The following is a 13,736-nucleotide window of genomic DNA, read 5'->3' as shown; positions in this document are numbered from 1 at the left end:
ATTAAAAAGCAGCTGCTGATTTTTGACATTGTCAACACTGGCAGCAGTTTATATTAAGATATTTATAGCACATTTACTCATTTCCAGCACTTTTCCAAGACTAAAATGCTGAGGCTGTCCTATTTGCTCTCCTGCTATTATTTATCTACAAAAGAATTATATCATGTAGCCTATCTATAAGCTACAGCTTTGAAGTTCTGCATAGATTCACTGTTCTGTAATAGTTCTCCTGCAGGGCTCACAACCTGTTTCTTTGCATGAAATTGACCTTGGCTGGTTCCTACCCAGTCTCTGGAGGATTTATCTCAGAGGGGATAACTCTGGAGTGAGCAAGCACAGCTAGGTAGAATAAGCCTCGCTGTAGGAGTCAGACAACTTGGGTTCTTTTCTTGGCTGACCACAGACCAGACGTTTACTGCTAGGAAAATTACTTCGTTTCTATATTTCCTTCTTTTGATAGTTCTTTGGGTTTTGCACTGACTCCTATTGAATGCTTCTACAGTGTCTAACACAACAAGACCTTTGCTGCAGATGACACCTGTGGGAAATATAATAATAAGAATCAAAATTGCCATTTCACAAGGCTGTCTACTCCCTTTTCTGCGTACAACATGGGACTTGCCCAGCACCTGGCTGTAGGGTTATAACAGATCCACTTGCTTATTTGCAGAGGAGCAGTCGTAAAGATAAGTCAGTTTGGCAAGTTTCCTGTTTTATTTTAAGGCTGTGTTCTACTGCCTGATGGTAATGCATATGAATTTTCTCCTAGATGTCTGCATGAATTGGGCCAATTAAGTCCCTTCAAGTGAAAATCCAGACATAGGTGACAGTACATGGTCCAATTCAAATTGTTAAATTTGGTTCTGAAACTGCTTAAGGGGGTCTTTCCCTCTTAAATGCCTTTAGATCATAAACTCTAATCCTACAGCCCACAGCTCTGTGGTGTCATGATCTGCTAGAACATGACGTTGCCTTAGTTAATGCCATAAGGTTAGAATTCATTGTTAAGACCAAAGAAAATCATAATATTGAGTAGGAAGGTAAGCCTGACTACAGAGATGATGTAGCAGAGATGGGGTGAAAATGCAGTGGTATTACACGAAGACTAGTAGGAGCTTCTGCGTTAAGCTAACAGTTCAGCTGGAAAAGTTGGAGCAGGAAGAGTCAGAGCTTAGGGATCTTCATAGAACAGAGGATGGCACTGAGCCTGTCACACAACACTTCTGTGACAAAGGAAAAAGCACTGCTCGTAAAAGACGTTGAGCAGCTTTTCCAGGAGACAGAAGACAGTAACTGAAAAGCTTGAACAAGGTGCTGGTGAAACAACACCTGCAATATTGCAATGCAGTTCATGACATCCAAGCTCAGAAGAAAGGAATTTCAGACTAGGATCAGTCCAAAAAATCATCTGTCTTTGTGGTGGTGATTAAAAGTGACCAATTTGTTTAGCCCAGCAGAATGAAGGTAGAAAGGGGATGTGCTTACTTTTAGCATATACATGAGAGTGACTAATACCGGGATTTTGACTAGTTCTAATGGTGTTGATTTTCAAAAGAACTTAGACTTCAAATATTTTTCTTTTTTTTTCTTTACAGTCTCTGTAATGTCCAATCCCATCTGAAAGCCTTTTGTCTGAGAATTGAGCTTCTTTGTAAATTAACAGCATTTAGCAAACATTTTTTAAACCCTTTGGTACCTAATTAATAATATCTGTTATGAAAGCCATGAATTGTATTGGAGTTCATAAAACAAAATTGGGTAAAAACAACTTTCTAGTGATACTTGCTATGTCTTTGAGCACCCTGCTAACTAGTCCAGGACAGGAGGCCATCTGAATCTCCTCTACCTACACTAAGAATGCTCAAATTATATGTACATAGTGATATTATAGTAAAATGGCTATATAAAATCATTCATTCTGCATGAATGGGCCATATTTATTTAATGAACAGAGGCTTTACTATTTTGGTAGTCATATGTACAATTTTAAGCACAAAAGACAGCATTTTGGTATATATTTTTAAGAATCTGAAGGATATTGGTTTTGCCTCAGTAAGACCTCCTTTTGACATTTCCAGTGGCAGTATTGCTGTTGGAATGTCTTCATGTCACACTTAGGAGCTGCTTTCTTTGGGTCCCATCCAGCCAAAATTAGCCTCTGTAGTTCCCAGGCAATAGACTTTCCAGAGCCCACACCTGTGCTCCCCTTCGTGACTTTTCAGGGAAATTTTCTTTCCTTCAGTAATCATGAACATGTCATTTATATTTTATTTCTCATCAGAGCCAGCTTTATAATTTGCACTTTCCCAAACTTCAGAAAGGAAAGGCTAAGAATAAAAATCTTGTTTGGCTTCTAGGCTACTAATTTTTTTCTCTTACCAAGTTACTGAAACACAAGTGGTAAAGCTATGCCATGAAAAAAAAAAATAGCACAGGATGTTGAAGATTTATCTTACCAATGAAAGTGATAAAGTTTTAAACTTTCTAATTTGGGGAAGGCTTGTTATAGTTACGCTGTGTTATGAACCAGACTTTCTCAGTGCCTCAGCTACCACAATGTTGATGATGACTAGTGAGTTGAATATATTCATATTCAAGCTCACACTTCCATGAATGAATGTCAAAAGACCCTTGCAACTCAGTTCAGCTAATTGACAAGACTACTTACAATCAATTGGCAGATAGTGTAGTGACTTCAGAACACCCAAGTCCCATTTATTGTTTTTTGTGCTGTTGCAATGGATGTCCTATAAACTATGTCCTATAAACTTAGACTTTAACTCATATATATATAAGATTAAGTGTACTGAAAGTTTTCCAAATATTACAAAAATGCTATGTAATGATATTAGAAAGAGGGAGTATCAATGTATACTAGTATAAAGACAGTTTATCATGTATACAAAATATTGTATGTTTATTAGGTATATCTTTATTATAAATGCATAATATATATTATATATATATTACTGTGGTTTATTTACATTATCACAAGATTCACTTCATAATATATATTAGGTAACAGCATATTCTATCCTACAGTGGAATAAATGCTATTCATGCCAGCCTTTTCCGCTATTTCCTTCCTTGAACAGCAGTATTAGGAGAAATGCAAAGTATACCAATTACTTGCTGGTTAGCTGATGGATTAGAAAATACTTTAATCAGTACAAATGGAAGTGGAAGACATCAGGGAAGCCTGGTTCTTACCTAAATGTGATAAATATTAAATTTCTTCCTCATGCACACATACACTAAATAAAAAAGCTGAATCACGACTCAGCTTGTATCTCTGGCCCTTTTTTCAGGACAGGCACAGAGGAACAGGCACTGTTGATTATTCTTATTTGGATGAATTGTCCAGAAGCAACTAAGCTGAGGTTCAAAACAGTGCTGAGTCCCTGGGGTTTCTCTTACTCTCTCATTTGAAAAGAAAGAGACACCATGAAAAAGATTGTCTGTCAAAGCTGGGTAGCAGTGGACTGAGGACATCCTCACTAGTTTTTGGCTTGGTTGTCAAGAAATCAAAGGAAACACCATCAGGCACCCCTCTGCTTTCCATCGCAGAGCAGGGGCTCTTGCTGAAGCCACTAAAGTGCTCCTTTTCCAATGGTGTTCTTCAGTTAAACTCTCATTTGATGAAGCAAATGTTCAGTGTCTCCGTGTGAAGCTTGTGATTGCAATTGCCCATAACTGTAAAGCACAGGACTCTCTTACTCTTCAAAATGGGCCTGATTTTCAGTCCTCGTTTAAACTTTTAAGACAAGGTAAAATAAAAGCTTTGAAATTATTTCTCACAAGATTGTTGAGTAAAAGAAAAACAATTTATTTTGAAATTTTAAAGATTAAGCATTGGAAGCAAGCCAGAAAACTTTATGAGAACACCACAGCCATGAAGAAAATAAGGTGCTAGGACCATGTCTGGATTTCTACCTTCCTGATAATGCATGTCACTTACATTGTCTATAGCAATAGTACTTGTGACTGATTTTTATGCTGGGACTGTGAGAGTTTTTCAGAGTTCGTGGCAGTGTAAGAATAATTTTCAGGGATGCATGGGTGTTTCAAGCAGATGTGTGTTGAATATAGAGGATTATTATGAATGGACTGCATTCTGAACTCAGTATGTTTTTTCCAAGCATATCTAAAATGCTACTTTCATAAGAGATCTCCATAGAACGAAAAATAAAATCACATCTATTTGTTGAACATGAGATACAAAATCATACATTACACTGCTCTAAGCACCAGATTACAACATATCCTAAAAAACATGAGGATTGAGCATTTCTTTATAAGTTTAAGGTCAATTATTCCATGAAAGTAGCAATAAATAGAATTAAAATTCCCTATATGACAACATTCTTCTAAATGGCTGGGTACATGCATGTCTTCCTACAAAAAAAAAAAAAATGAACTTTTTGGCATTCTCTCAACCACAATGCATGATGCTCCAACACAACAATTCAAAACAATTAAAAAAAAAAAACAAAAAACAGGTTATGCATTTACACAACTCTCACCAGGGTGCTGGAACTGTGAGAGATGGTTGTAACCAAATAGCAACAATGTATGATTTTTTATTTCTTATTTTAACATGGCAATGCTGCTAGTGAGCAAATTTCAACATACGTTGAATCCTGAATTGAGAAGGTACTAGCCATTTTTCAGTCATAAGGTTTAAAAAAAAAATACAAAGCATAAAAGCTTACCTTTTAGAACAGAAACAAAAGAGTACCTACATACTTCAGCTATAATTATAGATGCAAACCTAGCATTTTATAGATTTAGGGAAATACATGTATGCCCTAAATGCTACCCTCAACAACTCTGAGAAAAGAGACTATTATTCCATATTTTTAATCATACCGACTGCAAAGAGACTATTTCTGTGCCAAAGGCATTGCAGTTCTAATCACTAGAGCCACTATTGAGAAGAGCTGAGGACTCATGAAACTCTTTCTGGCAGTGGTAATAATAGCTTATTGAAAATATTCAAAACTTGCAGGATTGAGTTCATCGTAGGAAACTACTGACAGAGAAGGAGGAATAGAAGACATTAAACATTTTTTTCTTCTATTTTTTTTCTATGGGTATAAGTCAATTCATTTCTTAACAGAATAATTGCATTAGAATGTTTTCAGTTTTAACCAGATGAATTTTAATATAACAAAATCCAAATTAAAATCCTAAGTAGAGGATTAGCAAAGGCCTGCTTTGTTGCAGGAAAAGAGATAGGAAGAACAATTTTTAAACTTCATGTAATATGCATAGATACACCTTTGTAAGTTTGAGCTCACTGAATAGCTAAGAAATGCTTTAAAGTTAATTTATTATTCAATATATTCAATTTTTATCACCTACAAGCTTGTAATTCATTGTACAAAACTTGGGGAAAAACAAACAAACAAACAAACAAACAAAAACCTTGGTTTTCTAATAAAGTCTTATATGTGAGCCAAATATCCAGTTTTTGTAATAATATGAATATACCAAGGATGTATAACCCACAGATAACTTTTTAACCTACTGAAGAAAGGATACAGAAATTACAGTACTTTGAGATGAAGCAAAATTTAGTGGCTATGAAGTGGAATTCCAAATCAGAAAATTCAATATAAGATTTTCAAAACTGGTTTGCATGTACCAGAAAATGTGTTATTCAGTTGGACATACAAAGAAATGTGCCTGATTTTCAGAGACAAGGTTTACCAGATTTTTATGATGATAAAAATTTTCAAAACTTTATTTATTTATTTATTTATTTATTTATTTATTTATTTATTTATTTATTTTAAGACAGGCTGAAGTCTTAAGTACACAATTACTAGTAAAAGGCCTAAATCTTTAAAGACATTTCAGGATCTGTCTACTCGGTTGCAAGGCAAACGCAATGTAGGTACCTAGACAAGTAAATGATTATTAAAAAGATTAAGATTCTGTCACTTTTTGAAAGGGGTCATGGGACATAGTTTCATTTACCTAGGTCCTATAAGACCTAGTGGAACAATATGTGAATACACATAAAAATTTGCTAATTGATGGCCTTATTCTCTCAGTCACCTAAACCCACTTTGATAGACCAGGTCACTTTTGTCTATGTGCCTTATTGTTGACTTAAAGGACCCAAACCTTAAAATATGGCATTTAATTCTAAGAGAACTTGATTTAAACTCCTATGGATAATACTGTTCTTCAAGAGATCCCCCAAAAAATAAAGATGTGTTTTCCTTATGAAAGAAATGTTTGCTTTGCAATTATAAAGCAACTTTTAGTATGGTATTGCATCATGTCATTTCTCAGAGCAGAAATGGAGTAGGAACCATTCTGGTATGTATGAATGACCAGCACCACATGTCTTTTTTCATATTGTTTTTGTTTGTTTACATTAAAATCACATTAAAGTTGCTTGTTTAACTGCTCAAGAGCTAACACATGTCAGAATTAAGATGGTCTGCATAATTGTAATTCAGTCCACTTGTGTAAATCAATTGTTGTGTAGTATTTAAGTGCATGATCAAATATTGGCTTTCCTCTGGAGTTTTTCCACATTCAGTGAATGGGCAGTTAGTCAACATTTATTTTATTCTCCAAATTGAGTGTGGGACTGCTGGCAAAATTAGCTCAACTGTTGCACAATACAAAATGATAAATTTCCTTCACTGGAAAGATTCCTCTGTGGAAAGCATTTTTGTCTTGCTTCCACTAGAAGAACTAACCATGCAACACTTCTACAGACCTGCAGTCCACACAAAATAAAACACACACCATTAATATCCAGCTGCAAAACTTTGGGCTGAATTCACTTTCCCAGCTTTAGTAACCATCACTGAAACAATAAAAGCAGTGTCTTCTCTAACAAACTGTCTTTTATTAGTTAGTTTCAAGCAGCCAATACAGATGAAAGAAGACATAATTAATAATCTCTTCCTTTATGTTCAGCATCTACAGACTTGTAGAACCAAATACGAGTTTATTACCTTTGTCCAAGCCTGTAGAGGGCAACAGGATGGGTTAGGTACAGCTGCATACCAAACCAATAAAAATGGAGTTCATGCAAAGGTGTGGAATAACTGTTGAAAAACAAAACAACAACAACAACAACAACAACAACAACAACAACAACAACAAAAGAAAAGAAAGAAACAGCAAAAACAACAGTTTTTCTTCCAAGAACTCAAGTTGAATTTTTGAGCTTGCATTTTAAGAACAAATTAAGAGGGTTTAAGTTTAACCTGTAACAGGAACATGATTTGAAAATGGAGAGAGGCTATGAATGCAGCATTTCTGTCTTGCCAGTTCCTTCAAGTTACTTTTTGGAGCTGTGATGTTTTTGGAAGCATTTTGGTGTACAACACTGTGTCTTGGCTATACATCTGCACCATTCCTAGTCCAACAAAACTGTGTGCTTTAACCCAGTACAAGAGTAAATACTGCTATTTCTGTTTTCCAAATGGAGCAACTGAACCAGGTAAAAAATGCTTTCATCCACATTTGTGTAGCAGATTAAAATACCAACTATGATAAAATACCCTGGAACTTATGCAGCAAGAATAATTTTATTGCTAGTGATTATAATCTTTCAGACCAAATCTTGAGACTTCTACTCATTTTTTATCCAGGTATCCTTGGTGGGAGTTTGTATTGCTGGCATATGAGAGCAGAATGAGTACTTAAACACACTGGGACTTGTTCTGATATTTTAGAAGTTTCACAGAATATAAGATAAACACCCTTTATTGCTTCATATGCCTTGAACTGAAGCAAACCTTTTTTTAATTACTTCTAATTCTACCTTGGCTTTTTTCATACATCTTCCCACACTAATGCCTTATGTGCCAACTCTTAAACAGTTAAGCTGAGGCTACCTGAATACCGTGCTAAAAGATTTCCAAACTTCACCTGCATGTACAACTCCAGAAGATTTCTGATTGTTTTTTTTTTTCTTCTTCTTCTTCATTTTAGGACAATTATATGCAGAAAGACGGGCAGCAAACAGCAGAGCGTGAAAGCCATTGATGTTAAAATTGAAACCGATCCCTTTGTGAATGACCAATATGATGCTTTTTGTGTAAAGGATGAAGGTCAGCACTGATATACTATTGAAATAATGCACAGTAACTGCTGTCTTGAAACATTAGAAGTTGTGCCTTTGATTTTTCTACCAATGAGAGGCAAAGTGGAGATATTAAAAAATAAATCTTTATAGTAATGTCCTACTATGTGAGGCAACAGCTACAAAGACATTGGTTGCAGGAAATAAACTGCATTATCATTTGTCTTTGCTGCAGTTTATCAAGCTTAAAGACCACTGTTGATCAGAAAGATACCATTTTGGTGTTCAAAGAACATATTTATGGAAAAGGATATATGTGGCACCATCTGAGATACCTGAAGCATCTCCTGCACTCAGCACTGTAACTGAGTGTAATTCCGGAATCTGGCTTCCAACCACAAAACACTGTGTTGTTGCATATCTATCTGTATATTGTATTTATATGAAAGTAATTTAATTGACTCCATTTTATTTTTGTTTGTTTGCTATTTTGTTAACAAATATATACTGGCCCACTGGGGACACTGGTGTATCATGGATGATTCTGAAAACCAAACAATTTCCAATTTAAGTTGAAGCTTAGCCTTTGGTATTCAAATGCTACAAAGATGTAGTCCAAAGGCAAAACATAAATTGTTACTGCTAGGTAGAATTGTATAAAGAAGTCTGGGAACCCCTGAAACAGATTGTTAGTGTCTGCAGTGAAGTTTCACATCTATCTCATATCAAAAAAAAAGAAGGGACAAGCAGATGGCATTTACTGATAAACACAAAGTTCACAACATGGGGGCACTTTGATAAAGAGTCAGTGGCAGCAATGAGAATGAAGATGTGATTGAAGTGAAATGTGCCAGAGGTGACAAACACCTATTAATTCAAACATTGCAGAGTTTGACTGACCATCCTCTCAAATAATTACCATGATGTCAACTCCAGGCTTCGTGCTGCTATGAACGATGCCAGCTACATCACCCAGTGGTTAATGCTGTCACACAAGCACCTTTGTGCTTACTGCCATGTTGTGTCTCACATAAAAGAGCAGCTCCCTGTAAACATCTGCAAAACTATCTCATTGTCTTCCTTCAAATGTCTCTTTTGTCATCATTCCCCCAAGGAGAAAAAACTTGTGGAGGGTTGGGCAGCTGTGGCGGGCTGAAATCATTGCAGTGACCACCATTGTTCTATTGTGCCCTGTGCTCTCCCCTGGCCCTCTCCACCTGCTGCTTCTGGCCTTACACATAGAAGCTGTATCTCAGGGAAGGAGCTGTGCTTGCGTTTTGCATTTGTTTGCTGCTGGCAGTAAAGGGGCATTGGTGAAGATAAGAGCACAATTTGACAATGTTTTTGGAAAGAAGTCCTACTTAATACTCAGAAACTGCACAGTTTAAACTCGGGAAAAATCAGATCATTTGCTAAAAAGAAACCACTTGTGAACAAGTTGTTTTGTACAAGGCAGGGAGTTTCCTGATGACAGAGTGGGATGATCAAGCCAATGTATTTGTCAAATAATATTTAAATATGGAAGCTTTTCCAGATGACAGTTAGGTTCTGTCTTTGAATACACAAAAATGCTTTGGATGCAATGTTTGAGGGAAAAGGCTTAAGTGAAGTTGTGCAGCAAGGAAACTGGTCCATAGCTGGTGTGAAAAGATCAAAGTCCAGAAATGAAATAGCCTTCACACACGCATGTAACACACAGTAGCACACAAGATAGCGCAAAGTAGTTGAATGTTGAAAGTAGTTGAATGTTGAAAGATCATGCACTTGAAGGATGCCACTTTCAGTTTTAGGAAACAGATATGCAGTAAGAAATAACAGCAGGAAACCTCCCATCACAGCCTCAGCCATAGTCAGTGACCTGCTTTGTCCACCTGCATTCAGTGCTGATGGCTGGCCACCAATGCTTGTGGGAACAGATAAAAGCTAAGTCCTACCTTTGGTCATCCTAGTGGAAAAGATGCCTGGATCTTTCCTCTTTTTCCTGTCTAAAATGAGCAGAAGCTCAACAGCTCTCCCTCTTTGTCCAAGCTGTCTGGAGTCATCTGAAGGCTCAGACAGGCTGGCAAGTTGAGGACAGGCAGAGGGAATGTCACATCAGCCTTCTCTTTTTCAGAAACTACACTGACCATTATGCTTAACAACTGTTTTCTGTTCTTAGGGCTCTGCAAAGGGCATCTCAACCCCCCATGGAACTTCTAGCACAAATCATTGCAGAAGTCCCTTCTTAGGCCTTGATTTACAATTAATCTTTACTCAAGACTGAGTTCAGTCAAATTGCTGAAGCATATACGCCAGCATGCCTCAACAGTGGTCAGATGCTTACAGGATCAGGCTTTTTTTTTTACCCTGAAGAGGAAAATACAATTTTTTTCTGTGCTTCTGAAATGGATTTGGTTCTGCACACAGTAAAGAATCACAGCAGCCTCTGATGCTCTGAGTTATGTTTTACTGGGAAAAATGTGGTTGTTATATTTTATGAATGCTCTGAGTATATGAATGCTGCAGTTTTCATAGTACAGAGAAATTGGATGTCTTCTCAGTTTCTCTGAAAATAATGTTTTATGCTGTCATTAGATCCAGGAAGACAACTCTTTACCTGTTCAGAATCTGCTGAGATAAGCAAGCTTCTCTCAACCTCAAGTGCCAAAAGTTACCTAAAAACATATTAGATTCTGCCTATTATGAAAAAGAAATGTTGCATGTAAGTCAGATCTGGCCCACAGAGCATGTATTTGTTCTCTATCAAAGTTCATAAAAAAACACCTCTAAGTATAAAATAAATAAAATAAGAACAACAGAAAACCACAAGGTTGGAATTTTTTCCTACCAGATTTTTTTTTTTTTTTTTTTACAATGATCTCTTTATTAATCACTCCCAAGTTTTATGTTTTACTGGTTCTTTCTTCTGGTGACCCACTGATATTTATAGGCAACAAGTAAGACCTCTATTCTCCAAGGCTTTGATTTGCTTCCGTCATAGAAAAACTAAACAGGCAGAAACTTGTAGTAGCATATAGCAAAATGCAAATCAAACTTTGATAAACATGACTGCTGGCTCCAGATACCCATCAAAGGTTGATGGCTTATGTACATTTTCAGTTTGCCTTTTTCATCAGTAAGAAAAAAAAAAAAGAATGTATCCTTTACATCAAATATATTAAATGTATGTTGAAAGAACAGTCAATTTTTTATTTGTTTTATGTTTAAGCCATTTCTTTTTATTTGCCATGCTTTGCTATGGATATGAAGTTTTTCACTTTTTTTTATTGCTACAGTTTTCTTTTCCAGAGCTTTGCATATAGCTGACAGTGAATTTCCATCTACCTGGTGATGTCATTTAAACTAATACATGAAGTTACTCTTACCAACCCTATCTGATGAAAGGGGTATTGGCATCCTAAGATCAGTAGCTTACAAGCAGCACTTACATTGGCTGTGTTTGGGTTTTGGTTCTTTGTACTTTATTTGTACTAATTATTTTTATCTAAAAAGAAAAATTCCATACACTTTAGTGTCTCTGCAATCCAGAAGAAAAAAACAAACATTCACACTCATCTTTCACAGGGTTGAGCAGTAAGAGTTGCATTTTCCAATTTCTTAATGACAAGATGACATCCAATAAATTTCAGTGGTCTCTCTGGAAACTGCTGAATTGGATGGTTGTAAAAGGGGATATTTTACATCAAATAGGATGTTTCAAGTCAGCTTTCAGAGCATGGGACACTGTTTAAGTAGCCATTGTAGATAATCAGATTTCAGTAGATCTGCAGCTCTGCCAGATGTTGTGGATGCTGAAGTCTGCATCTATTTTGAGTTGATGTTTTTTTCCATTGATCATAGGCTGTCCTTTCTCTAGACAGTATTTTATCAAAATGTCTCTAAAAACCTTTACAAACTGATGAGATGCATGGAGCTTAAATAGAGAAACTGCTTCTGGACTGGGGAGGTGGGTTGTTGTTTACTTAAAGTGACTTGTGTTGACTCTTGCCAGAAATCATTTGTCACAAACTCCTTTCCACACATGGTTTGGTGTTAAATTTACTCTTCAGAGGGGCTATAATTCAAGACTGAACGTGCTAAATCAATTAACAAGAGGCATCTTAAATCCTTGTAAAAAACAGTTTCTAAGTCTCTTGAGAGGTCTGTAGCCAGAATCAGCACTAGCCCTGGCTAACATATCTGTGCCAGACACTTAAATTCTTTCTCTGCCATTTATTCCTGCTCAGTTGTCAGTGGTTGCCTCTATCCTGAAGTCCGCTTGTATATATTGACTTCTTCCATGCCTGCAGTGGGTATTGTTACTCCAGAAAACACTCTATGTCAAATTGTTGCTGACATGAGGCTCTTCTGTGCACTTGCACATTTCCATGTGTCTGTGCTGTGCTTTCTTAAGGCATAACCTAATCCATCCTTGCTTACTAGAGCTCAACTGTCCATTTAGGTCCTGTTAGGTGTTTGACATCACTGCCAATATGTGGGTCAGATTTGCAACATCTCTTCTTAATAAAATGTCATCCAGAAGGTCACCTGCCAAGTCTTCTGCTTTCAGCTGACATTAGGACACCAGATCTCTCTGAGGTAAACTTAGCAAGGGTCATGATTTTCAGAGCTGGACTCAAAGTTTCCAAGCGTGTAGATGTAATCTTGCACAAGCGGGCAGAATGTAAGAACCTCTGGATGGGGCCAGAGTGTTGAGGGAAAATAATCCAGCACATCAGGCTCTTGTAATTGGGAGCGTACACCAGGATCATCTTTTAGCAAACATCAACTAAATACTCTGATTATGGAAGGATAGAGGAGGTGAAAAGCAGTACTCCAGATGGAGAGCACCCACTCAGCAGAGGAAGAGCCCAGTCCTCATCTACCACAGTCACCACTCCAGGTAACCTCTGTAGTCGCCTTGTTAAAGACCACTGCTGTTCCTCCAAATGACAAGCTGCTGCCAACACACCTTCTGTCACGCTTCATGGCCTAGATCTGCTTCCTCTATTCCAGGAAGAAAATTGCTTGAATGCCAACACTGGGCACGGGCTGTCCGTCCAAATAAATCTTTGTTTTGCCATCTCCTGGTACAAGGACTACAAACAAAAAACTGAAGTGTGTCCCCAGAAGTGGCTCGGTCTGATGAGCTTCTAAGCCAGTATCACTTCTGTGCGTGTACCAGAATGAGCAGGCTAGATAAAATGCTGAGAAGGAATTGTCATAGCAACTGAGGTTGCAGCAGGACTGAGATCCATCAAATGAAACCCTGAAAATTTCCATACTTCTTACACAAAAGAATACTATAGCAAAATAAACGCAAGAACTGGAGTATGTCTCTGTGGGATATTGGTTGTTACTTAGTCTTGTCCACTCTGTTACTCAGTATGCTCTGCAGCAAAGACACAACATTACTAAGTTTCATAAGAGAGATTCAACAGTTCCATATACAATGTTTGTCCAGGAATGTCTTTAAAATCTCTCTTTTTCTTTCAATTTATACACAACAGCCAGATCGCTCCTTCAGGATCTCATTATTCTGTTACCACATCTGTTGCCAAATTTTACAGTAAAGCTCCCTTCAGCTTGCTTTCCTTCTTGGAAGATTATAGTGGGGTTTTTGATTGTGTTTGCCATAATGTAAATATATTTAATCAATGTAAGCTTTATTTTTCTGCTTCCTTTGGCCAACATAATAAAC

At 36.9% G+C, this 13,736-nt stretch overlaps 1 protein-coding gene across 1 annotated transcript in view; it reads left to right on the top strand.

Annotated features, from left to right (window-relative positions):
- SUSD5 (sushi domain containing 5) overlaps nucleotides 1-13,736 on the top strand; it is a 41,969-nt gene that overhangs the window by 15,864 nt on the left and 12,369 nt on the right. The window contains exon 3 of the mRNA XM_032182223.1: nucleotides 7,966-8,084. Within this exon, the coding sequence (XP_032038114.1) occupies nucleotides 7,966-8,084 (119 nt within the window). The remainder of the gene's footprint in view (nucleotides 1-7,965; nucleotides 8,085-13,736) is intronic.

Source organism: Aythya fuligula, chromosome 2, assembly GCF_009819795.1.
Source record: "Aythya fuligula isolate bAytFul2 chromosome 2, bAytFul2.pri, whole genome shotgun sequence".
Classification (NCBI taxonomy): Eukaryota; Metazoa; Chordata; class Aves; order Anseriformes; family Anatidae; genus Aythya; species Aythya fuligula.
Note: the sequence above shows the minus strand (reverse complement) of the source record. Positions and strands in the feature narration are given on the sequence as shown.